A 27638-nucleotide genomic window follows, 5' to 3' on the forward strand; every position below is an offset into this window, starting at 1 on the left:
ACAAAAAATGAATTACATCATACAATAAAATACAATAAATATAATACAATATAAGAGTATATTAATTATATTGATACAATCTTATATTAAATATTTGAGTAAAAGGGGAGATTAAAAATTAATTCGACAATGATTTAATATATTCAGAAAATGTCGACTTTTATATTTTATATATATATGTGTGTGTAATATATATATATATATATGTATTTTTTTTTTTCTTATCAATAACGTATTCGTTCTATATTTTACTCAAAAAGCAACAAAAGAGAACTACTTTATTCAAAAAAGAAATATCCATGCATGAAACAAGTCATTATAAATTATTCACATATTACGAACAAAATTTGTTACATATCTGCCCTCTGATTGGTCGAAATTACGTATTTCATTCATAGCACATATTCACTCAATTACGCATGCTCAGAAAACCGGTATTTCCTCATATGTGTGACGTTTAAGCGGAAATTGTAAATTTGAGAAATTTATTATAAATGCAACGACAATTATGAGAAAGGAAAGAATTGTAAATCAAAAATTGAATTGATCTCGTAAAATCGCTTTGTAAGAAAAGTTGAAACTTTTGGTCACAATGAAATGAAAGCTTTTAATACGTTTTATTCATGAAAGAGGGGGAAAATAGACGAATTCTCGGTGATGCGAAAGGTGATGTTAAACGTTGCATATCGCAGATACAAGTCACGAAGCGTGGTCGGGACAAGTCTAGACGATCATCGTCGAGGAAAAACCGATGAAGCTTGACCGTACTCAACACAGGTATCTAAATATGTATCGAAATTGTTGTAAAGAACCGATAAGAAATGATGATTCATACGCGTAACCTTTACGATAACAAGTTACGTTAGCGAGCATCTGAAAACGTGCCTGTGATATACATTTTAAGTATTGTGTGTTAAAAGCCCAGGGAGTTGTGAAATGTATTAGATCAGTGACCAAAGAAGTAACATAGTATACAAAATCCAGTATGATGTAGAAAGTGAAAGTGAGAGTGTGAACAAAACTGAGTTCGTTTTAATCGAATCGATATACCAAATCACAGACCGACATGCAACTACGATGAACAAAATAAATAGGCCGGACATTTTCACGCGTGTCATTTATGATTTTATATTTCGCAACGCAAAGCGTATTAAAACAAGCATTTACTGATTTATTCTCAATTTATTATATTACTATTTTTATCAGAACCTATATACATTTATTTTTCAAGAAGTATTAAATATCAAAGTAAGCCACATTTGAATAACAGTAAAAAAATTAAGCAAGGGAATAAGCGAATCTATTACAAGAAAAGGAAGATATCGATAGTACTTTATATATAATTCACACGAAGTATGTATTGAAAGTATATTCGGACCTAAAGAAAAGGAAAGAATTTTTATTAACACGAATCAACGTACAAACTACATGTATAATTGATATATTTATTAACAGAATATCAAAAATAAGACGCAATCGGTATTTGCAGAAGACTTGGTTACACGATGTTGACTCAGCTTCGGTGAGAATATAGCATAGAATCGGAACTCGATCGAGGTCGAGCTTTAGTAATCGATTGTTGCATTTTCGGCGTCCTTCTCTTTTCCACACACAGGAGTACCCTAGAATCACGTACAAAAATAATTAAATCAGTCTGAAATAGGACCTGATACAGAATCGATAAAGTGTAGAAAAATCAAATTTTTATTATAAGGGGCCGAGCAATTGAGCACGGGTGCGTGTTTACGATACGGTGTGAACCAAAACATCAATGACCTTGAAAGAGAAGCAGTCACGTGACTGAGAGAGAGCACAAGGATTGGATAGTTTCGACGCATATAATGTGTATTGCGCCGTGCGCACCCTATGTCCCGCATTCCGTGTCCGATAGATGGTTGAAAGTTTAGCGGGGGGAGAAGGGGCGAAAGACAGACTACGCGACGGCTTACGACGACGACGACGACGGGTACGACGACGACGAGGACGACGAGAAAAAACGGGAGAGGAGAGAGAGTGTGACTCGGCCCCCGTCTGTGTGTGCGCGCGCGTTGCTCGGTTGTGTTGTCCAAGATGAAGTCCGACTCTAAACCTTTGTTGACAGCTCAGGCGGAAAAGGCGAATCATTACACGTAAGTAAGCGCCGGTCGCGCGTGCTACGTGAAAGAAAAAAGTGTTGGATAAAAAAGAAATTTCGGAGAGTACTAAGAGAAAGAAAGAGTGCGTGATTCGAATAAAAATTAAATATAATAATAATGATAAAAAAGTGAAGTGCTTAACAAAAAAAAGAGAATTCTAATGAGAATATAATATAATAAAAAAATACACGTAATGATAATACGTATATGCCTATGTCCATATGCAAATAAAATAAAATAAAATAAAAACGAAAAGAGAAAAGAAAACGAAAGAGAACGGAATAAAAGAGGGAGGGCCGCGCGAGCACAGCAGCGCGGCATCGACGCGCGCGTCAAAATACGCCACGAAATAATGTGTAGCTCTGTGGATTCGCATTCCAGATACTTGAAGGAATTTCGCGTCGAACAATGTCCCCTCTTTATACAGCGCAAATGCACACAGCACCGACCCTTCACGTGCTTCAACTGGCACTTTATGAACCAGCGGAGGCGAAGACCGGTGAGAAAGAGGGACCGCACCTTCAACTATAGCGCTGATAATTATTGCACCAAGTACGACGAGACTACCGGCATATGTCCAGATGGAGACGAGTAAGTTTATCTATCAGTTAGCATTGTGTATACATTATATACCATTTTTACCGTGGGGCTACGCTATCGGTGGTTACTCGTCCGTCGGTAGAGGGTATTACAAGTGATACAGTTGTGTGTTTCGTTAATTGGCCACCGAGATCAAAGCTTATTTGGTCAGTTATCGAAGGAGGTATGTTTCTAAGAAATCTCCAGTATCTATCTCTTTATTGGATAAGACTTGAGATATCGATACATTGATATGTTTGTTTATTTTACATATATAATATTAAAGACTCACTTCAGGAAATCAGTTTGACGAAGTGGTGGAAGTAGAGACGGTCAGTTAGCGAGGCAAAATTCTGGCCAGTTAACCCGACATTACTATATCTCTTATGTCAGATACATCGATTTGTCGCAGTCAGCCGACGGCATCAAAACTTACGTAGTATTTAACATTTAATCTTTCCGTATTAAAAAATTCTTATTATCATCCTTTCACTTTGAAACACCTACGAATTTTATAGAGGAAAGGAGACGTGGTTATCTATTATTCTTTGTTCGCTATATACGTGCGTGCGTGCGTGCGTGCGCGCACGCTCGTGTGTATATGTGTGTGTGTGTAAGCATATTAACATTGTTCTGCCTATAAAACATGCAACGTATTCTTACTCAAGTTTGGAAACCGTAAATGAGTTTTAAAGTATGAATGAAAATGTTTCTTTGTGATCGAGTCTGGTATCGATGTGAAAGAATAACAGAGGGGTCTATCGGATTTCTTTGTGTCGTTGACACGCGCGTGTGTAACATGCATCTGCGTGGTAATGCGTAACGACGTAACATCTCTTTGAGAATAACCTATGTAACGAAGAGGAGGCCAATTTCGACGTAACTTTCGAGGGCACGCGTATGTGTTATATATATAATATATAACATATACATATGTATGTAGCGAGCAAAAGTGATCGAACATTGCTGCGTCCTCATATCGGATTCGTGTACGACAGAAAAGCAGTATGGACGTGTATAATAGACATAATAGTTTCATTTATTTATACACATCTTGTGACTAGATTACAGATATTTATTACAGATATAGTAAATTCATAGATGCAATAATGTAGATAATACTATATGAAAAGAAATTAGGTGGATAATTTAATATTAAAAATGAAGAAATTATGTAAAAAGTATTCATTATAATGTTTAATAAATGAAATGCATCTTAATTTAGTTTTCATTTGTTTATAAGAATATGATTTTATATAAACATACGTAGTACTTTTATTTTATTTTATTTGTTATTTTAACTTCTACCTTAATGAAATACGAAATGTATATTTAGATATTGTTTGCAAATATATGAATGACAATAAAAAATTAATAAACAATATTGCGTATATGCAAACCGTGATTTATTTATTGCATACATTTATATGTTCGTATTACATTTAATGCATATACAAACACACAGAAAAACCAGAGTTTTCTAATAAATTGTTTTATGTTTCTAAATAAGAAACTAAAAGAGGGCAATATATAGAAAACTGGTGCAATTTATATTTCTAAAAAATAATAAGTATAAACATTCGGATATCACTATCGATTATAGATTTTTATAGATTTTAATAATGTTTAATAATGTTATCTTTCATAAATTTCTTCAGAGAAGAAAATAATCAAATCCATTTTCTTATCGCTGGAACTATCAAAGTGAAGATGACAAATCCATAATGTTTCTAATAATTTTATACATTTACAATATTATATTTTTTGGAATTTAAATAATTTTTGCAATATTTGTTCTTTTCACTTTTACTTGAGTTATCGGTAGTTCTATTGTTAAAATATCTTAAATCTAATGTTTAATGTTTCAAAACTACATTTTATAAAATTTTTCGTAATACAGTATGTTTTTAATTAAAGTATTTTTTCAAAAGAGTTCAAAGATTCAACGGTTTTGTTTCGATTGTCTCATAGAATACGTATGTTGAAAATTTGACCTAAATTCTACAGGCAAGGAAGGAAAAGAATCAACTGTTACATAGGTATATTCATTGATTTTGACTAGTTCTTGCGGCTCAATCGCGAGTCATTATTTTCAAATTAATTAATGCAACGTGTTTTTGGATTAATTCAATCGAATCGAAGCGAGCAAATTAAAACATCACGAGTCATGTTCCTCTTGTTATGAATGTAAGCTTACACGCTTCCAGTCGCCATTGCTGATAGAATATAGCTACCGTCGGCTGTTAACCTGTTGTCATCCATTGTAGATAACCCAACGAAACTAAGCAGAATTTCTCCATGCTTTCAGGCGTATAACTACACTTTCTTCCGCGGCCATATTTTTTTCGAGATTATCATTTTCTCTATTACTCTTTTGTCCCTTTCCTTCTTAATTTGTATTATAATATTGTAACGCTTCTGAAATCGATATTAAATATTTGAGCATATAAATGGCGTCTAACTGTTCACTATGAAATATGAAAAGGAAATATATAAGTATATTTGCATAATATTGAGGCTATTAACTCGAATTTGTTTAATACTAGATATCCATGCAGGATACGATATTGAGACATAGATTTAGGTCATTGTTTTAAATTATCTTGTTGATAATTTGCTGCTTGATAAAAATTTATTGTTGATTTATTGTTCTCAGAATATTATTTTTAAAAAGAGTATTGTTTTAATCATTTCTTATTTGTTAATTAATATTGTAGAACTCATATGTGTGTAAAATAAACAAATAAAAAGCACAAACGAATAAGTAGACGTTGATGAATGTTCTTTTAAGACGAACGAATAAAATTACGAGAATTATCACCAAGAACATTAAAACCTATTATCTGTTAATGAAAACAAACGAAACCAGTTTCTTTTAAGACTCTTGTGAAACCGTTAATAGACGAAGTTCAGCGTAAAAGCTTACTAAAAAATGTGCCAGGAATAATGTGAAAAATGTTTACGAATTATTTTTATGCTTAACTCGCTGACATTGTTAGATGGATTAGATAAATGAAAAAGTTTCCGTTATGCTTGCTACAATTTGCAAAACAAATTGTGCATTATTTGTTATTATTTATTACCTATTACTATTGATTTTATAGTATTTTATTAACTTTTGCTATTACATTATATATCTATTAAGACATACCACAAAGATTTTTATATTCGAACTATTAACAAAATCGATACAATCCTTTCTAAATTAATTTATTAACATAAATATTTGAAACACGTTTTAAAAATTTAAATAATAAAAATTACCATTATTTTTATTAGTATATTAATATTTATATCCATTTTTACATACAATGTCCGCTAAAATAGGTTTGAATATTCTATTGAGTTTGGAGAAAAATATAAACTCAAAGTAGTTACATTAACGTATTTAAGAAAGAAAAATTAAATATTTATTGAGGAATGAACTTCTTTCTATTTACGTGAAAATTACGTTTTGTTCAATATAATTTACAATAATTATCACAATTAATTTATCACATCAACTTTCCCTCTGAAGAACACAAGATTGTGAGCGGCTTCTTAATTGATAACTAATTCGTGCACGGATATATTTGTCGTATTATTAATTATGATAAGGGTGTGCTGAATATTCGTTGCTTGGAGGATTATATTTTTAGTTGATTTTCTTCATTCATAAATCATAAGTTTGCGATAATGGTTACTGTAATCATTTATTATTCTATTTTTGTCTGAAATAAAAATTCGAAAGAATTGAATTGAAATCAGTCATGATAAATTAATCTTTTTTTAAATGTTTTTAACATTAATCTCGTGGAAGATCATAACGTATTATTAAATAAGATTTTATATTTTTATTTCCACAATACAAAAACAATTGGCTAAAAAATTATTTTATTTTAGATATTTCTATATACATTTTATGTAAAAAATAAATGAAAATATCTGTGATCGGTTTTCCCTCCAAAATATCCAGCGCCTCGAGTTCCCAAACAAAGGAGCCTACTGATATTGATTTTCTCTTACGTGGCATGGTGGCAACAAAGAATTATATGTGGTAATCCTTGTTGCTGCACCGTAAAATGTTCCGAAACCATTATGGCACAATTATAGCTCAGAAAATAAAACTATCTATCGAAAGTCCAAGGTCGTATTTGTTTTTCTGATAACTATTGTAAACTTTTTAATGTTTACCGCACTATATTGCATTCTTTTCTAATCTAAATTTGATTTTAAAAGATACAATAGCTCGCGTAAAGCATGAATGCGCGAATCATATTAAGTTGTACTTCTTATTAGAAAAATCAGTTCCTTGTAATGTCCAAAAATTATTAAATTCAATTTGTATAGTCTCTTATATAATCATTACATAATTTATCATGTATTATAAGACCTACATTGAATATGTTGTTATCAAGCCATATTTAATAGTTTTTAGTTGACATTTAGTCTAACATTGAGTAATATTAAAATTCAATTCTTTTGAATTAATGTATTTATATATCCTAATTAAAATTAATTTAGTAAATTCTATTAGTTTATAATAGTTAATTATTCAATAAGTTATCTTCATTTTTATGGTACATTTATATTTTTATGGTACATTATATACTGGTACTGTTCTTCAATTAATTTACATAAATTTTGTTGTTAAACAGGTGTCCGTTTCTTCACCGCACTGCTGGCGATACAGAAAGACGTTACCACCTACGTTATTATAAAACCTGCATGTGTGTCCATGATACAGACACACGTGGGTTCTGTGTCAAGAATGGCCCTCATTGTGCCTTTGCACATGGTAATCATGATCTTCGTCCCCCTGTTTATGACATTAAGGAGATACAGGCGCTGGAGAACCCTGATTCTGATCCTAATTCATCTTCTAATGGGCCAAACATACTTGACAAAGAAAGGAACTTAATGAATGAAGATCCAAAATGGCAGGATACGAATTATGTACTCAGTAATTACAAAACAGAACCTTGCAAACGTCCACCAAGACTTTGTCGTCAGGGCTATGCCTGTCCACAATATCACAACAGTAAAGATAAGAGACGTAGTCCGCGCAAGTACAAGTACAGGTAAGTAATTGTCCCTAAATTTGAGAAAAACTTTAAAAGTAACTATTTACAAATGTATCTAACTTGAAACTTCATTCTAGATCAACACCATGTCCTAATGTAAAACATGGAGAAGAATGGGGTGAACCAGGCAATTGCGAACAAGGAGATGCTTGTACATATTGTCATACACGTACGGAACAACAATTTCATCCTGAGATATACAAATCCACAAAGTGTAACGATGTACAACAAGCTGGATATTGTCCACGCGGAGTCTTCTGTGCTTTTGCACATGTTGACCGTGAGTGTACCCTCATAAACCGTACGTAAAACAGTTACTACTACTTTAGTAAGTTCCGCGCAACTTTTTTTTTTTTTAAATAATATTTTATTGGCTTCATTCACAATACTTAATCGCTTGATATGCAATTGATCAAAATAAATTCATGTAATGCGCAAAGTTTACTAATGTATAAAAGCGCTTGTAGTTGCTTCTATATAAAAATTATTTAACATTTTATATTTGCTTTTGAGAATTCTTTCTCTTTTTTTCTCCTTCTTTCTTTTTCTCTCTCTCTATTTGGTAAACATAGGCCTTTTGTAAATGATTAAACTTAGTATTCAAAATTGCTTCTCAAAATTGATATATTGGGACGTTGGTATGGTGTGCTGATGGAGCAGTGTTGCCAACAGAAGAAATGAGCCTGGCGAGGGACATGGCGGTACCTATAGATTGTGGCACCAATCTGGCAGATATTCTAAGCAATGCGCTTCCACCTGATAAGCGCAGTCATGAGAAGGATAAACAACTTAGTGATAGTAGTGTAAGTCTACTATGTATCTAAAAATAATGAATTTCTTTTATGTAATATTTAATTTAGCGCTATCATTAAAACTTTGAATTACAGAATGGGAGCGGTGAAGTATCAGAATCAGCAAGTACTAGTAGCGTTGGCAGTAACAGTTCACACAGTAAAGCTCCTGGTGCTCAACTTCATAACTCCAATTCCAATAGCACCGTAAACACTTCCAATCAGCAAAAGTTAACAAGCATACTTTATAATCCCAGTTCTCTTTTGCAAGTTGTAAGTTTGTCCATTTGGTTGTGGAATCAGTCAAATATCTGTACATTTAATAAAGGTCCAGCAAATAATTCTACGAATATTAAACAGGGTGAAATACGAAAACAAGTGGTTGCAATAGACAGTGATCCTTTATTAACGAAAGCAGAAAAGGCTCAACAGAAACAAAGCCTATATATTGCATATAGTTTGAATGGAACCTTAGGGAATCATTCATTAGCAACTACCGTCTCACCACTTTCAAGTTCATTTTACCCAAATGATACTGTGGAATCTGTAGTAGGTAAGGTAAAGTTAAGGAAGAATAAAGGAAAAGAATATTTTTACCCAGTTTTAATCATGATTTCTTTTCTTTTCAGGAAATGCATTAGACGAGTTACATCTAGATGACCCCTTAAATTTAGTAGAATCAATTCATAGGGATACTAATTCACCAATTAGCAATTCAATATCAGCAGGCCTAGCAAGTTCTGGACTATTAGGTAGTTCAGCACCAGTTAATATTCCTGGAATGAATGAACGTTCAGTTCTTACGAATTTTTCACCATCAACATCCAGTCCACTGCAACATCTACATTCGACTGGTTTTCTTACTGGATCTAGATTTTCTCACCAGGATTCAATAGAATCGGTAAATGAAGTATTTTATTCTGTTCTTTCGTCTGTTGCAAAAAAGAATGTTTTGGCACTATTTTAATATTTTATTTTGTTCCATTGATTTCAGACTATGCCATTTATGAATCAAGTATCAGACCCATTTAACAATCATATTTCACAGCTTAGTAGTTCAGCTTCTAAGCTTAGCGGATTTAATAGTAGCTTATTTGATTTTACGAATCAAGGGATGTCTCCATCTCGTACTCAACCTCTCCCAGCATCTCCATTGGTTAATGCATTTTCCATTAGTCCGAGTAACACAGGATCTTTATCTGAGGTTAGAACTCCCCCAGTTTTTATTTCAGCATTATTGTTGATGAACTAAAATAAAGTTTAAAGGAGACATGTCGTTTGCATTAATTTGTGTTAGGTACAAAGGCTCAGGGAAGAATTGACGTCAAGTCGTGCGCAACTAGCAACGTGGGACGAACGTATTAATCAAGCTAGAGCTGCTTGCGCTGCATGGCAATTAGAAAGTGAGGAGGCTAAAAGAAAAGCAAGTATCGCGGAACAACAGAGAGATGAGGTAAATAGTAGTTATATTCGTTTTTTCTGTGAAATATATAAAGTTGGTGATATAAAAATTGTTAACAGGCCTTGTTGCAAGTGAAAGCATTAAGGGTAGAAAATGAAGCGTCCGGTGGTGGACCATACCTTCACACATTGAGAAGAACAAGTGAGCTCAGATCGTTATCGATAGCCGCATTAAAATCAATTCAATCACAGCTTCGTTCGGATCTCGAAGAAGTAGAAAAGGTAAAACAAAGTTGTCATGCTAGCTTGAACAGCTGGTATATCAAGCGTTTCGCGAATAATGATTAATTTATCTGAAGAGGATGCGAAAGAATTAGATTCTACAGCTACCTCATCTTCATCAAACAGAATTTTCTTCTATTATCAATTAAACACGTTCCAATTGGCAATCAAGATTATCTCTGATAGAATTGTAAAGTCTAATCTATTTGCGATCGATTTGATTAATGGAAACACTATAGGTAGCTCAGTTGTTGCCGTTCCAGGTGCTGTACAGAGAAACGGCAACAAAGTGCATGGTTTGCGAAGAACAAAATCGCACTGTTACCCTCTCACCCTGTAACCACTACGTGGTCTGCTCGACGTGCGCTCCAAATCAACGAGAGTGCCCGTACTGCCAGACTCCGGTTGTCTCCACAAGTTAGGTCCGAATATTTTGTTAGGACGCCCGTTGTTATAATCTCCATTCTTTCTTAATAACCAGGACAAATATCCTCATAATTCTAATGTGAGTAGTACTAGGATTTTCAACGTAAATTCCCGGTACTTTAAATGCGATGGTATATAAAATAAACAATTAAAAGAATTTGTATTGCGATACATGTACAACCGCAATAGAAAAAAGAAACAAAAAAAAAAAAAAAAAAAAAAAAAACGATGAACAAATTTATTCAAATATATAATTTGACTGTCGCCAAAGTAAATATGGATGTGATAAGACTTCGTTTCTGTAGTCTCTACTTGTCATACATTTTTGTGTCAACCGTCATGCTACTATATAGCTATTCATCAAGATTCAGATATCACATCCTTTATATTAAGGACACATATTAATGATCTTGGAATGGAAAACTAATTAATATATAATACAAGATACATTTACTAGCAGGGTGCTAGCTAAATAGTTAGCATTTAATAACACGCATGTGTGCCAGTTACACAAACAATGTAACGTGAAGGAAAAGAAAAACAATATAATCATAAATGATGGACAAAATTTTGGGACCTCTAAAGTATATATTTGTTTAAAAAATTGTAATACCATAATTAAACGCAACAAAAGATTAATGTCCCACAATATAATAGTTATAGAATAATTTCATTCAATTGTTGAGCTGTTAAACGTATGTCACAAGAGATGATATTTCTATTGTATTTAAAGATATATATTTAAATAGGATTTTTCAATTGACCCGTACTGATGGTAATAATACAAGTATTAACAAATTTTATATCCTTGGTTGAAAAGGTAGTATCGATTCCTATATTATATAAGGAATATATATATATATATATGATTTCTAGATTTTTATACAAAGTAATAAAATTGCTCATATTTATAACAAAAAACGAATTGGAATTCGTGAAAGAAAAGTATGTAAGAAAATAATACATTTAACAATTTCACTGTTAAAAGAAAAGGTATATGTATTATTTCAAACTTACAATGTTCTTGACATTATTCTCTTTGTTTTTCTTAGATATATATGTACACATATATTTTTTTGTTTTTCATCTTTTATAATTTCTATAAAATATACTTAAATTATAATTCATTAAAAAAATGTTTTTATACTTTGGATACATCGAAAAACAGTGATAGTTGGTAGTTAAGATTTTTATACAAATATGATTTCTTTATTCTCTTTTCTTTTTTTTTTCTCTTAATAGCTGATAATATATTACTTAGTACATAGTCATTTGTATATGTTTCGCTATGCTTCTCTTCTGTATATGGTACGTAGTATGTTAATTTTAAACTTTAAGTATGCTTAATATACATATAAATGAATATATATATATACATTATATACTTACTATTGAAATTAAATAGTGTGTGATAGTAATGAAGAAATGTAATTTTGCGACAAAAGTACATTACTAAATTAATTAAACTCAATTTTTGTGTTATAAGTTTTTACATTTTTAGGTGTAAGAAATATTATGAATATTTAGGATTTTTCAATTTAATCAAAAGATGAAGGAGTAACTTATATTTATGATACCAGCGATAATTATGTGACATACGTATTACAGCTCGATATAAGCGACATGCAACTAAAAAAGCATGCCAACTAACTTTTTTCAATGAAACGCATGAATACTGCGTTTTGTACACCGGCTCTATGAAACATTTTCATTTTGAATATGTAGCTGGTAATCATTACATTATAAAGCGACTATATATTCATGGCAAAGAAAGAAAGAAGGTAAAACATTGCCTAAAGTATAAATGAATAGCATAGATAGGTCAACATTATCAAATTTTTTCCTGATAGACATAAAACATTACTATAACCAATTTTAAAGACTATTATTTAATATTTACGATATAATTAAAATTATTTTAAATGTATAATACCCTGCACAAATTGACTTTTTTTTCAAAGGACAAGTATATTTTTGCGGATTATTAGAGCTTTTTCATATAAGTCATGAATCTTGTTTAAAACAAACACAATAATACCAAATGAGAATACAAAGTATAAAAAGTACACAAATTTCATTGAAACAGAAAAAAGAGGGTATTATAACAAACTTTACTTAATTATTTAAATATTTAATAACTCGACAATGAAGCTGATTGTTGTTTCTCCTTTCTTCAATTATCTTCATAGTTTAGTATCAAAAAGTGAGGCCAAAAAAGAAATAAATGTTTTTATTAGGTCCGTTTTTATTACAAATTATTAATATTAAAATATAATAGATGTTACTAAAAACATACAATTTTGCGTATCATGGTATAAACGATCAAAGGATTATGTTTGTAAAGAAAGGAATGAAGTGGAATGAAAATGGTAAAAAAACAAAGTGTATAACAAGGAAAATGTCAACATAAAGTGAGGATGATATTGTTACAAATACCAACTATGTATTATATTTCATCAAGTATGATGAATAGATGAATATTTTAATTTCTCCCACGAGATCGTATATATCATGATATAATTTTCAAAGTACTATTTAGAATTTAATCAATTTAGCACTATAATAATGCATTTTTCAATTGTGTTTTTAAATGCATTCTTTATAAGTACTACAATCACAGCAGGTATGATAGAAAGAAAACGAGGTATTTATCTCTTCGCATTCTTAGAATATATTTTATCTTAAAAATACTATTCTTAAATGCGATTCCTTTTTAAATCGTCAATATTTTTTATGACTGTTATTATTGTTATTTTTGCTTTCATAAGAAAAAGAAATGTTCACACACTATCATCTTACAGAAATAGTAGGAGATTAACCAATTAAGATACTAGTTTGCCATTGAAAACTGTACTTATAAAGAATGCTTATTTCATCGACTTCTCATAATTATAATGTTCCCTCCAATGGGTTATATAGTTAAATATAATAGTAGCTATTGAAGATTAATTATCTCATGCTTTGGAATCAAATACGAGTTTAAGCAAGAAAATAGAGTAACATAATCAAGATCATATAGAATAGCAAGTTTTTTTTATTTGTAATTCTTTTTTCTTTTATTTTATATGGTAATGAGGTACATTATGATTGTGGCAAGTCGTATGAAAACCTAGGAAAGATATTCCTGAATGATATAATATTAAATATTATAAACAATTATGATATATATATATATATATATATATATATATATATATATATATACACACATATATATATGTATGTATGTATGTATGTATGTATGTATGTATGTATATATACTATTTTACTTATAACAATAACACAATTAAAATATTAATTACTAAGAGCATAAATTATTGTGAAAGCAACAAATTTAGCTACAAAATAGGTTAATAGGAGATTAACAAATAAAAAAATTAGTTAATATCGTGTACTAAAGAAAAAGCATACAGTTAAATATTTATATAATACACTGCCCCAATTGTTGGTTTTAATGATCATTTTTCTTCATATTTTTGGTATACAATATGTAACTCGTTATGAGATAGAGATTCTTCTAGATACTGACACATTGTCTTCATATATTTATAAATGTATAATAATTTTTTTCTTACTATAATTGAAATATTATATGTTTAATATATTGAATCTCTTAAATGTCAAAAAACTATATTTGTATAAATGAATCTTTATAAAGTTAATGGTAATTACTAAAATATTAACAATATAGTTGGTCTTCATCTAACACTGCACAAAGAAAACCAACAATAGGGCAGATCAAATCGAACAATATATTTTTGACAAGTTACAATAATACAAATACAAAACGTTACATGCTCTGTTTTGTGCGAATGATTCTTCTCTTGCGTTAAACATTACTAGAGCCAGAAGAGCCATATTGTGACCGCTTGTTTATGCACTAGTTGAACGTTACAGAGATTGCCAGTTGTTTCATTTTCTTTTTAAAAAAGGAAGTATTCGTGATCAAAGAATAGGCAGATGATGGTTCCCTAATGTTGAGAAAGAATTATCTGCACACTCCAGGCGGCAAAACATACACATAATCATTAGATTATTGTACAATAATGAATTACGTAAAATAGTAATATATAATATCTAAAAAAAAACAAATTTGCTGAACATTTATATTACAATTTATAACTAAAGATACTTGCTATAAACCTGTATTACCTTTAATCACTTGTAATTTTGATATACAACTAATGCATTTGTTATTTAGATAATAGCAGTATGAATTCCGATAAATCAAGAGTACTCTGACTAAAACTAAAATTGATTTCTATCAATCGTAGAATGTGTTCTTGTTTGCAAAAATAACTGCTCAATATTTTGACAAAGAAAAAACAAATTAATAGTGGATACATTCTTTTTCTCATTCAATTACTATTTACTACTATTTACCACTATATATTTTGTATTCATCTTTTAGCTACTGTTTAAATCTATCTTCTCTCACATTGTTTTATTTTCTTCATTCTGCAAATGTGGACACATTGTTAATAATAATACAATTTTACCGTGTCTGGTGTTATTACGATTATTATGGAAACGTATGCTCTTTAAAATATTTATATTATTATCAGTTAATATAATACTGCAAAACTGCTTAGATTGTAAACTCGTGTGTATTTTGGTTGTGCAGGCTTTTAATTGGCAACTTTCTCCTAATTAAATGGTAGAATTTCTTTTTTTCATTTTATAATACGCAATATGCAAACATTCTTGATCAGACTGAAATTAACATGAATCTGAACAACACACAGACACACATACACATAAAAGGAAAAGAAATCGAGTTCTACAGTACTGATATCTAAGCATTTTTGTATTAAATACGAGGTAGCAAATGGCTGTACAACTGTGATTATGTAATAACAATTTCTCTACTTAGATCTTATCGTTCGGTATGTCGGTATTTATGAAGATATAAATATTTTACATACAAAAACAAAAAAGAAGAGAGAAGGCTGTAAAACTTTCAACTGTGCTCATTGACGCACTCATTGACGAATCCTCAACGTGCATTATTTATGATCCAATTATTAAAGGTATTGACAATTAAGAAGAAGGAAACTTGCACATTTGAGCATAAGATACAGCAAGCCCATAAAACTTTTGAAATCATTCTGATCGAAGCGATGTTGTATTCTCAAATTATGTAAGAATCGTGAAGATGTTTCAATGACAAACAGGAGTCATTTCATTCTGCATTATTTTGACATGTGTTCTCTTTCTATCTACTCTGCATTTTAAAATTATTATGCATTTTTTATTCTTTGCTGTCAATTACTAAATGAAAATAATATTACAATTTTTGCTAGTGACTGAACATTGAAAAGTTATAATAGTACATTAGTGCAAAAAAGTGTCACAACGCAAAAATTGAACTAATCATTTTTAATAAGATTTTTGTAACGATTACTATCTATTCATTCCTTTGAAGAAAACGTGTCAGTCATTTGCATCCTCATATTACAATATTTCATGCCTCGTGTCAAAATAATGTTAACAAAATTGCATCACGAGCTCTTACTATCCCACAGAAAAGATAAAAGAATCATTAGTTATTTATTATTCAACAGTTAATGGTCTGTTTTACATTTAAATTCAAGTATTGATGAAAATAAATGAACTATACAAAAACAAATAATAAAATGAGAAAAACAGTTAGTAAAGTGCACAAGGTACAATCTGTAAACAGTGCCATTTTCAACAGATTTATGAAAGTAATAAAGTTACGTTCTGCGAGAAACAAATGTGATCTGTTAATGTTTCTAATTTCTATGGATAATTCTGCATTTCTGATGTGACGGAGATTCAAACACTGATATTATTTATTCCTCTATCTCTTGTTAAAGCTTCAATGTCCAAAGCTCGTATAACTATTAACACTAATTTGTTAATTTATAATGAATAATGTTAGTGGCAAGTTAAAAAACACACCTTTGAAGTTAGAGAAACACAAGAGAACAAAAATAAAATATAATAAAAGGATTTATTTTTTGTGTATGCAATAATGAATTGATGAAGCTATTATTTTTAATTTGCAATTGACATTATTCGCTGAAATGTACCTTAATACTTTAAGTTGAAATTACATAGTATGGCAATTAAATTCAGTTAAATTATGAATAACTTCATTCTCGAGATTTGTTGGTAGTTAACTCGATTTCCGCCCCCTTAGGTATGCAGGATTGTGTAGAAATATGTCCGTTAAAATATTTTAATATTTTTGCAATATTACAACACCGTCTTCCGGCACAATAATATTTGCATGTAGCCTAAAGCGCAGTAATAAATAATTTGAAATATTGCGGAAGGAGAGGAAATATTTATTACTAAGCTAGCTTGTCGTATATAGACGTTGTTCTCTTACAGTGCAAAGAAACAAATTTAAAAACATTTAACATAGATGAAGAAAAAGTATATTCGTGCTATAATGAAGCATGTATCTATATTGCGATAATAAATATTTTACTGAAACTGTTGTACGAACGAGAAGATATTTTCTGAAACACGATTGATCCATTTTCTTAAAATATAGAACTGGAAAGCAGCAAAGAAGATATATAACTTTTTAATATTTAAGGGAAAAATGAATACGCCGCTCGTACAATAAACATTTTGTGGGGTGACCACAATTATTAAAAGTATAGTGTAATACGTTTATTGTAACATATTTATTTCATAATCTCATAAGAATGAAATATTAATACCGATTATCGAAATGCAGGTATAACTGTAAAAGTTTGTAACAGAATTCTGGGGTTTTACGTTTTCGTCATATTTTAAACTGCAACACATTATAGCAGTATTACAAAATCTATTGCAATCATAACATTACAATATACTGAATAGTATATTATAGGAAAGAAGCTGCTGTTAACTTTATAAAAATTGTACATGAAAATTCATTTCTATAAAAAGGTGGAATATTGTATTCTAATGACCATAATTATTTGAATCATAATCTTTGAAAAATGTAGAAAATATTTTATGTACAATTTTTTATAGTTCGATTTTTCTTATGCTATTATTTGTACAGAACATTATTTTAAATCAAACAAATGTAATATTGAGAAACAATGCCTCTGTAAACCATTGATAATGGTCACCCTCACAAAAAGGATATAGTAGACATAATTGAAACAGCATTTGCAAGATAATAACGATAGATTATAAAAAAATTCATGGATATCTACGATTGTTCTGGTTGTGGTTACTTCTGTATGTGCACTTTTATACAATGATTGTGAATTTGTATAGGCTAAACTCATATCATTGCTAATTTTTCTATAAATTCAAAAGTTATATGTATTGAAGAGTTATCTTAATCAAGGTGTGCAAAATTTTGCAACATTTAGCAGAGGCGGGCAAAATTCTGTAGTACATAAAGGAAAACAACTTAAATAACGTTTTTAAATAAATAAATGTTTAACACATAAGATCTGTAAATGTGTCCATGAAAGATGAAACATTTATAAATTTATTCATAATCATAGTAGATTTATATCGATACAATTTTCATTTATTCTTCTAACTAGTAAATTTTGAAAACAATTATTTTATTTAACGAATACCTTATTTTTGAATGGAGTAAAGACAAATGTGTAGCATACAGTTTTATTAAACAATTTAAATATGTGTAACTATGTAATGTATAATATTTCTACATAAATAATAATAAAGTATTCATTTAATTATGAATACTTATTTTAATAGAGTATCAAGAACAAATATTTAGTAATAATAAATTTTTTACATAATAAATAAGAAAACTTAAAATACGAAGTATTAAAAAATGAGGTAGTGCCCGTTTCTGTACAAAGTATTGCAATATTTCAATTACATTAAATCGACGTTAATCAAAGGTGCTGCCAATAAGAAAAGAAAAACAAACACATGCACTATCAATTAGTCGAAGTATAAAAGCAACCAGAAAAATATTATTTTAAGATGACTGTATAGTATTATTGTCGTATACCAAGCATCTCGTACAACAAAATGTTAATATATAGTGTTTCGTATTATAACAATTTTTATAAATAAACTTTTCTATTCGACTTGAAAGGTGAAATGTTAATTATGGAAATTTATGATTTCATTTACAAATTTAATATCAGTGAGATCTAAAATATTCTATCTTTTATTACAATGTTACTCTACAATTGTTTTACATTTAAATTGATTTTATATAATCATTCGAGTTAAAAACAGAAGAATACTGAACTTTTAATTAACAAACAATTGTATAACCGTTTTTCGCAATCGAGTCGAATGGTAAACATTATATCATTACAGTTAACAATATTTGGTATTTAATTATTAATTATGAAAAAAATGGTTGGTGTTATAGAACTTATATGTCGTTTAGAATGTCAGGCAGTACCTTGTAGTTACTAAAGAACAAAGTATTTTGTATATTTATCGATACTTTTTATTATGCATTAAAATTACATTTATTATGTGCAGCGGTTAATACAAAAATGTGAAGTTGCTGGATCGGTTATTCATATCACCTTTTCTTTTCTTCTTCTTGCGATTGAACAAAAGAACCCAACGAAAGGAAACAATGAAATATTTATGTGATTGACATATATAATTCTGATATGTTCTATAAGTATGTTAGTATTTTCATATAAAAATTGTATATATATTTAATTGTATTTTCAAGTAATCTTCTTTTTTATATCAAAATTCAAGCTTGCAATTACTGAAGATTGTCCACGTATTCTATTTTGTATGACAAAATCAATTTTTTGAATTTATATATATAAGTTTAAATTCTTAAATTTTACAGTAAGACTATGTTTCATTTATATAGAAGATAACAAAAAATGTTGGACAAATTGTAATTATTGTTTTTATTTATAGTATTAACGAGACTTCGTAAAGTAGAATATAATTTTCACATTCCACGTGAAGATTTTTTATAGAAGTACAAAAGTAATATGGGCTTGCATTTTTGATGTTCGTGTCCTGCCAAAACCGATGCAATTATTCACAAACATCTACATGATGATTAAATAAGATTTCATATCTGGTCGCATACCGAAAGAAAGACTACTTGAAATGTAAAGGAATAAAATGCAGTAAGAAGTTTTCGTTGTCATTAACGGTTGTAGGCGAATTCTAATAAATGTCAGTACAAATTGAATGATGAAGAAAAAAAGTGAAGCATCATTTGTGTGCAAATGACAAAAAAAGAAATAAGAAGTTGATATTGACGACACGTATTTTTGGCAATACAGTTTTAAATAACATATTTAAATTAACAATATAGCTGTAGTTAGAATGTTAGTAAATAAATTTTGTTCTAATATTTTCTTGATGACTGAAAGTTTATACATATATGTATGTGTGTGTATATATAAATATATATATATATATATTATGCATATATTTATATGAATAACATTGATTTTGACGAAGATATAAGGATAATGATTATCTCATGGCGTAATTTGTAGAACAAATGTTTATTATTGCTTCTTATGCTATTATTAGGTAGTGAACTATAAAGAAGAATATTGTACATCAATAAAATTGATCATTTGAAAATAAAATATATTGATAACTTCTGTACCATGATGTTAGCAAACTATTATTTCTATTATTAACAGTAAATAAGTACAAAAGCAATTATATATTAAATAATTATTGAATTTTAATTTAGCATTTTCTAATTTTAACAAATTTATTAATAAAGTTTAGTTTGTAGTATTTCATTATTTAAAAATATGCCTAAATATGTAGTTACCATTTATATATAATTAATCTCATTTTTAGGTAGTGTAGTTATCTTATTTCATTTATTATAGAATATTAAATATAATTATATCATTAATATATGTCGGATTATAGTCAGGATTATAGCGAGGGGCGTTTAATGAATCTTCACCGGAATTAGCCATTGTCGTGATACAATGAAGAGTTTATTGACACAGGTTTATTAACAAGATTAGGTAGTCGTAGCACTAATGATAATGACCTTAGGTTCGAAACGAATCCACTGTCAACGGGACTCTTTACTCTTTACTCGTCGGCAACGTCTAGGTTGTACTCCCAGTTAGCACATGGAGTAAGCACTCTGTCGAATGATACCTCAGTTGATGAGATCGTACTCGAAACCCTATCTCCGTTACGGTGACCAGGTCTTTTATATTCGTGGAGAAAAGTCTTTGTTCGTTATTGTTAATTGTCAGTCTTCAAAAGTGTCATTCACGGAAAAGACTGTTTGCCTATTTTCGTTAATTAAGGCTTAAGATTTATGACAGGTCATCAGGCTGGCTGAAGAAGAATAAGGGTTTGCGTATAACGGGCCACGAGACAGAAATCGTTAGTATGTTTACTGTCGAGTGCCGTTACAACTATTTATTTTTATGGAGGGCTATAGACTTTTTCCATAAATTTGTTAGACAAAACGTTCATCCCTTGACTGCGGCTACGTTCGGTAACTGGTTGTCACCTTGAACCCAAACTCATTCTCATAGATTTCAGACAATTACAATGGGGCTGAAGGATGATAATTGCTTAACTACGGCTATGATAGAATCCAAATTACAGTATTAGGAGTTTTTCCCCCGGTTTCAAGGCTCCGGGAAGGCTCCGGTGTCTCTCCATCTCCGAATTATAATCGCTAGAATTAACATATTCAAGAAGTCCATATGTTCATATATATCTATTTATAACATATATTTTGGAACTTTCTTTATTAAATATTATATTACGTTGTGAAATACTAACTCTTAAAGGTTATCATGAGTGAAATTTCACCTCATGCAAATTTTGTTTTAATATAATCCCATAAGAGTACCGTCGAAATTATTTGTAACTATTACAAATAATAATTTTTTTACTCTTCATCTAATATCGAATAACGGTAACAATAATTAATTACATTTATCTGACTTCATTGATTTCTAACGTAAAAAATCTAGGGTACAATTTCATCCAAGATAAAGTTAAGGTCATTTCCTTCTATAATAGATGATATCTTGCAAAGATTATACTTATGCATACATATAAACATGTACTAACAAAATAAATAGTGCATATGTATGTATTCATATGGATCAATGCACTAAGTTGCAAGTAGGTAAATATAGTCATGTGCGTCATGTAAGTACCTATATGTATGCGCAGATACATGACGCACGTAAGTACATATGTTTCACATATACATATATGTATATATATGTTTCTGAAAAATATATGATTCATACATTATGATATTATACATTGGAGATACTTAAAATTATCGTATAATGCTATTAAAATAATTATGAAGTTATAAATTCCATAACAAATACGTTTATTCGTCAGATGCTGACTAATCGTGAACGGTGTTACGAAATAACAGCCAATCATGTGATATGTATCTGAATACAGTGCTGCCGCCTATCTTTTACAAAACCAAACTTCATTTCTGAAAAAGCATTAACCGTCCAACATCGTCGAACGAAGGAGCTTGGTGGAGGTCCTATATAATAAACCGTTTGAGTAGCAGGTACATTTCTTTGGTTTTGTTATTGAATAAATTTAATAAATTAAATATTCATTTTTTCGTTTATATGCATTGTTTATAAGTAATTCTTTTTGTTGTGAGAAAGGTTATAGCAATTCATGGTGTACAAATTTCTTATATATTACATATCAATGCTACATGCACGCTTGTCGCCATTTTGTTTATTGTGTCTGCTTTTGGAGGGAAACCGGATCTCAATTTATTTTTATTAACTCATTCTTTTCGAAACCTTGATTTTGTAATACAATTTGATATATTTTCAAGCTAACTTGTAGTAATTAAAAGAAATTTGATATTTTTATAAAAGAGAATTACACATTGATCTTTTTTCCAGCAGATTTGTAATTTATTTTATTATTTTTTATTTTTTATCCATGATTTATAGTGAATATTAACTAGTTTTGTATTACTTCAAAGTGAACAATGGCACGTACCAAGCAAACTGCACGTAAGTCAACAGGAGGTAAAGCTCCCAGGAAGCAACTTGCAACTAAAGCTGCACGTAAAAGTGCACCATCTACGGGAGGTGTAAAAAAACCACATCGTTACAGGTAAAAAGTGTTCTATGAAATTTTCACTTGGAATGCCATAATTAACAATGGATTGTAATTCTAATTATGCATTTTATTTACTAGGCCTGGTACTGTAGCTCTCAGAGAAATCAGAAGATACCAGAAATCAACTGAGCTGTTGATCAGAAAATTACCATTTCAACGTTTAGTTCGTGAAATTGCACAAGATTTCAAAACAGATTTGCGGTTCCAGAGTGCTGCAATTGGAGCATTGCAAGAAGCTTCTGAAGCATATTTAGTTGGATTGTTTGAAGACACAAACTTATGTGCAATTCACGCTAAACGCGTTACGATAATGCCTAAAGACATTCAGTTGGCCAGACGAATTCGCGGTGAACGCGCTTAAACTGTTCATATTTCAAATTCTTTGAAGTCTTTCTTTTTTAAATTCATATTGTTTTCATATTTGAATGTTCTTAAAATCAAATTCATTGTAGCTTAGTTTCTTTCGTATAAGCCATTATAATAACTATAAGTAATTACACTGCCAAGTTCTATAAGCTCTGATATGCAGAGATTAAGGATATGTAACCATCATCATATCAAATAGTTTAGCCGAAAACATATATCATTTAAATATAAGCGATATACGGAAGGCACAAAGCGGAGTATGTAGCTTGTAACAAATAGTAATAGTACTTTGCATAATTCATATTTTATTATTATATATAACAATAAGTAACGTACGCAATATATGAGTAATATAACAATATGTAGATTTAATATTTTACAGAAAAAGTCAGTTATATTCACTACCGTATTTACTTCGTGGTTAATACACTTTCTATATACAATTTTCTATATTGATGTTAAGTTAGATTATAGATTAAATTTATAATATATAAGATAGTTATTATGTGCAAGTAAATATACATAGTAACATTTCACGAAGGAAAATCAAGTATTATTGGATTATGTATGAGAAATGTCATGTTATCTACATGTTGTTAATTGTATTTACATGATTGGGTTATCAAAATTGATTTGCACGTATATACTTCATTTTTATAAATTAACAAATCTATCACCATAAAATGCATTTCATTATTAATTAGGTTGTTATTTTAATAATTATAATGATAATAATAAAGAAGCGCAATTCATAACACTAAATTAATGTAAATGATCTATACAATTTTTTAATAAATTTAACTTTGTTTTCCTGACAAAATGAAATCATTTCTTAAATATGTTTTCCCGATTAGAACCATCTATAATCTATAACTACAATTATTTGTCAAGAAAGTATTTTTTGAACAAATTTGTTTCACAAAAAATTCGTAAACGTAAATCTTTTTATTGCTATTGTTATCAATTATCGAATAAATGACATTGGTACGATCGGTAATTATAAGGATTACGTCATCAATGTAAATATCATTTTATATTTATATCAGTATTTTATTGTTTTTTGAAATAAATATTAGTATAACATATGTTTTATAAAGGTACAATGTAAAATGCAAAAGACATCAGAAATTCATCGATATTTATCATTAATAACAATTAATATCTGGTATTGTGTTTATATTTACAAAATATTTTTGGTACAATGGAAGTGTAATTCAGGTCACAATACCACAAAAAATCAAGAAACTTATTAATATAATCGACTTTAGTACAGTTCAATTTCCGCCGTTAAGTTCAATTGACAAAAGCGCCAAAATTCAATAATTTCGCCAGCTCGACATCGCTCTATATCGCTCGGTATCACTCGACATTGTTCGAACATTATTTACGTTTAGACACACAATGGCGTCTATTTTTTCCGAACAGAAAACGTAGAAGAAGCTTCCAATGGCCAGAATAATCACACAACGTTCATTCCAAGAACATGCATTTGGAAGAGCAATAAAAAATTACTATCTTGGTAACTACTCTAATATCAAGATGACGTGTCCTTCTTATACGTATCCTCTACAGATTTTCCATATCTTTCTGGAGGTTTCCACGAAATGACTGATTTCATTGTAGCTAGAATTACATGACAAAAGTCGCGAAACGACTCTGTGCCCAGCTCTATATATTTCAATTCGGTTTTTGCAATCTGTTACAAGGGTAACACCTCTCAATACTCTACAATGCTCATGCAAATTCTTCCCTAAAACAGAAAACATATTGATTTATTTAATTTGTAAAAAGAATAGGATGACAATTATTATTCGTAAAAACGAGGTTGCTGCTGTGAGTAGTATCATGTATATTACAATTGACAGGGTTCTTCACAGTTCGCACTCTAGGCGTAGGAGGCTGAACCAATCGCATGTGTTACACTATGAAGCTCAGCTGCTATCCGACATCCGATTGGATGCAGTGCACCGCGGGCTTACGTGCCTCTCGCAATTTAATTTCTAGGGGTAGGGACAAGGGAGTCGTGACTTGGGAGAGCGTCCACTGCCATCGAAGTACAAGGAAACGGATAGTGCTAGCTCTCGCTTCTCGTAGAATTTTTCCCTTAATTGGTATGTAAATCTGTTGAAAATCTATTTCATTTATGATTGTGTGTGATTACCGGTATCGAGGAGTGTATAGACGTAACAACGTGTTTTAAAAAGGTGTGAAAAGTGCTAGGAGACTCGAGTTATTACCTCCGAACGCGACGTACTGTCGTATTGCCTCCATTTTGCAATTGACGTTCCGTGGAGGGAATCGTTTCACGAGCCTTTCTTACAAGCGACGCTTTCAACTTGCCTCGAGTTCACCAGTGTCATTCGTCTCGTTTTATTTCATAGACTGTGTTATTGTTTACTATGAAGATGAATAGGAGATTAGGGAAGCAGTTGATTGTTAAGATGATACATTTTTCTGGTTAGCATGGGTTTCAATCGCGTCGGTGCAAGAAGAACGAAAGTTTGTGCATTGCGCAATGCGCAGCGTTCCTCGGTGCGCGGTTTCTTCGCACGAACAGCAACGGAACGTACCCCCACCCTTTCCACCCCACCATCCTTTTAAGTCCCACTCCGAAACTTAAGTTTACTTCAGTTACTATCAAGCGTACCCTTTAACCCTCCAGTTCCCATAGACACCTGCAGGTGCTACTTTTTAGTTATTTTATGACATGTGAATTGATAATTTGTAGATTCTGATGCATTCTAGTGACTTGTTTAGTATCTATTTTAATATTTTAATTTATAATATAATTGCTTTTTAGCAGTCTCAGAAAAGGTGTTTTGTGTTATCACAATTTTAAGGAAAAAGTTTGATTCTATATTATTAAGGTCTGTAAGATCACAAACTAAGGTTTGTAAGGTCTATATAATAATATTTAGTAATATTTTTCTGATGTTTAAATCTTTATACGTATTTGACATTTAATAGCACCAGGTGTTATCTTTGAGTATTGTGAATATTTTTTCGTTATTCAATATTTCGTCATTACATATGTCAAAATGAACTTGTAAACAACCAATTGTTTTGTATCAAAAAACATAAGAATTAACAGAATTCCCTTGCATTGAATTGCATTACAATCTGAGCTATGGAAATTGGAGCGTTGAAATTATTTTTCTCACACTTATATATGATCAATTATAACTTTCTGTTTTGGAAAGATTATATGATTAAAATAGTATTTTTAAAATTTCCATTTAAAAAAAATTTTTATTAATCAAGCTTGTACTGTTTCAGAGTAAACAATGGCACGTACCAAGCAGACGGCTCGTAAATCAACAGGAGGTAAAGCTCCTCGTAAACAATTAGCAACAAAGGCAGCACGTAAGAGCGCACCATCTACTGGTGGAGTAAAAAAACCACATCGATACAGGTACATATTAGATAATATTTTGAGCATATATATGAATACTATATGTAATATATGTATATAATAAACTATAATTTTTAGACCTGGCACAGTAGCTCTTCGAGAAATCAGAAGATATCAAAAATCAACTGAATTGTTGATCAGAAAATTACCTTTCCAAAGATTGGTTCGTGAAATTGCACAAGATTTCAAAACTGATCTACGTTTTCAAAGTGCTGCAATTGGAGCTTTACAGGAAGCATCGGAAGCATACCTAGTCGGTTTATTTGAAGACACAAATTTGTGCGCTATCCATGCGAAACGTGTTACAATTATGCCCAAGGATATTCAACTGGCTCGACGAATTCGCGGCGAGCGTGCTTAAACAATATGTAATTCCCATACATACCATTTACTACTATTATTATTATCATTCGTAACAGTCGTGAATGAAACATTTTCATTCCAAACTACATATTATGTTGTACTCCATAACAGTGTACAAGTTATGACATGATCATCCTTTATAGTATGTATCTAAACTTCAGATTTCTGGAAAACTAGATACAAAGATTGGTATAATCTGTTTTTAATATGTAGGTAGTTCTCATCCTTTGGTATTACTGTACAAACATAGAAAGTATGTTATTTCTTCGAGAAATTATCAATTACAAATTCTTTACAAATCCTTCATTCACATCTTTTTTGTCATTTTGCACTTTACAATGTAAGAATACTTATAAAACGAGCGATAAAAAAAGTCTAAACCGGAAGGTAAATGATCGTGATAAAAGACAAGTGAAATTGTTAATTCTTCTAAAAGTACTCTTAAGATTGAGTAAGATCGAAAATGTTTAGTTTCTCATTACAATTTTATTATATTCGTCATCATTATCATTATTGATAAAATACTTAGTGAAATATGCATTAGAGAGTAAGACAGTTTCTTTGTAGGAATTCAATGTAGTGTTTACCATTCTAGAACTCTGGTTGTATGAAAATTACATAAGGTATTTCAATCAGTCAACTATTCATTGTTCGTGTAAAGATAAACGTTTCATAAATAAATCTTCAAAATAATACTAACTTACCTTTTTTTATCTTGTTAAGAAATATGCATTGTTACTTAAGATAGATTAGG

The 27638-nt window shown here is 30.2% G+C and overlaps 3 protein-coding genes and 2 long non-coding RNA genes across 11 annotated transcripts; 4 read left to right on the plus strand and 1 right to left on the minus strand.

Moving 5' to 3' along the window:
• Window positions 1–512: 512 nt before the first annotated feature.
• Window positions 513–20244, plus strand: LOC126923471 (RING finger protein unkempt). Of its 6 annotated transcripts, none has more exons than XM_050736947.1 (12): window positions 519–2129; window positions 2517–2726; window positions 7352–7774; window positions 7855–8078; window positions 8450–8580; window positions 8665–8841; window positions 8929–9121; window positions 9198–9469; window positions 9563–9772; window positions 9866–10021; window positions 10090–10251; window positions 10515–20244. In XM_050736947.1, the coding sequence occupies exons 1-12, from the start codon at window positions 2071–2073 to the stop codon at window positions 10671–10673; spliced, it is 2376 nt and encodes a 791-aa protein (XP_050592904.1). In that variant the 5' UTR covers window positions 519–2070; the 3' UTR covers window positions 10674–20244. The 6 variants fall into 6 exon arrangements, with proteins under 6 accessions (XP_050592907.1, XP_050592908.1, XP_050592904.1 ...); XM_050736946.1 differs by having other exon boundaries at window positions 520–2129; window positions 8438–8580; XM_050736948.1 differs by having other exon boundaries at window positions 520–2129; window positions 7855–8057.
• On the plus strand, window positions 2733–3934 carry LOC126923486 (uncharacterized). The gene is made up of 2 exons (XR_007713191.1): window positions 2733–2898; window positions 3012–3934. It is a non-coding gene; the product is annotated as an uncharacterized LOC126923486 (long non-coding RNA).
• Window positions 20245–22001: 1757 nt separating the features above from the next.
• Window positions 22002–23934, plus strand: LOC126923051 (histone H3.3A). 2 transcript variants are annotated; one of them, XM_050736059.1, is made up of 3 exons: window positions 22002–22168; window positions 22604–22737; window positions 22822–23934. In XM_050736059.1, the coding sequence occupies exons 2-3, from the start codon at window positions 22610–22612 to the stop codon at window positions 23102–23104; spliced, it is 411 nt and encodes a 136-aa protein (XP_050592016.1). In that variant the 5' UTR covers window positions 22002–22168; window positions 22604–22609; the 3' UTR covers window positions 23105–23934. The 2 variants fall into 2 exon arrangements, with proteins under 2 accessions (XP_050592016.1, XP_050592017.1); XM_050736060.1 differs by lacking the exon at window positions 22002–22168 and adding an exon at window positions 22268–22527.
• A 204-nt stretch (window positions 23935–24138) lies between these two features.
• On the minus strand, window positions 24139–25686 carry LOC126923052 (uncharacterized). Its single transcript, XR_007713034.1, has 2 exons — window positions 25347–25686; window positions 24139–24859 (listed from the first exon to the last, which is right to left on the minus strand). It is a non-coding gene; the product is annotated as an uncharacterized LOC126923052 (long non-coding RNA).
• Window positions 25010–27583, plus strand: LOC126923050 (histone H3.3A). Its single transcript, XM_050736058.1, has 3 exons — window positions 25010–25220; window positions 26386–26521; window positions 26600–27583. The coding sequence occupies exons 2-3, from the start codon at window positions 26394–26396 to the stop codon at window positions 26880–26882; spliced, it is 411 nt and encodes a 136-aa protein (XP_050592015.1). The 5' UTR covers window positions 25010–25220; window positions 26386–26393; the 3' UTR covers window positions 26883–27583.
• The last annotated feature ends 55 nt before the right edge of the window (window positions 27584–27638 follow it).

The sequence above is a fragment of the Bombus affinis genome, chromosome 13 (genome assembly GCF_024516045.1).
Source record: "Bombus affinis isolate iyBomAffi1 chromosome 13, iyBomAffi1.2, whole genome shotgun sequence".
Classification (NCBI taxonomy): domain Eukaryota; kingdom Metazoa; phylum Arthropoda; class Insecta; order Hymenoptera; family Apidae; genus Bombus; species Bombus affinis.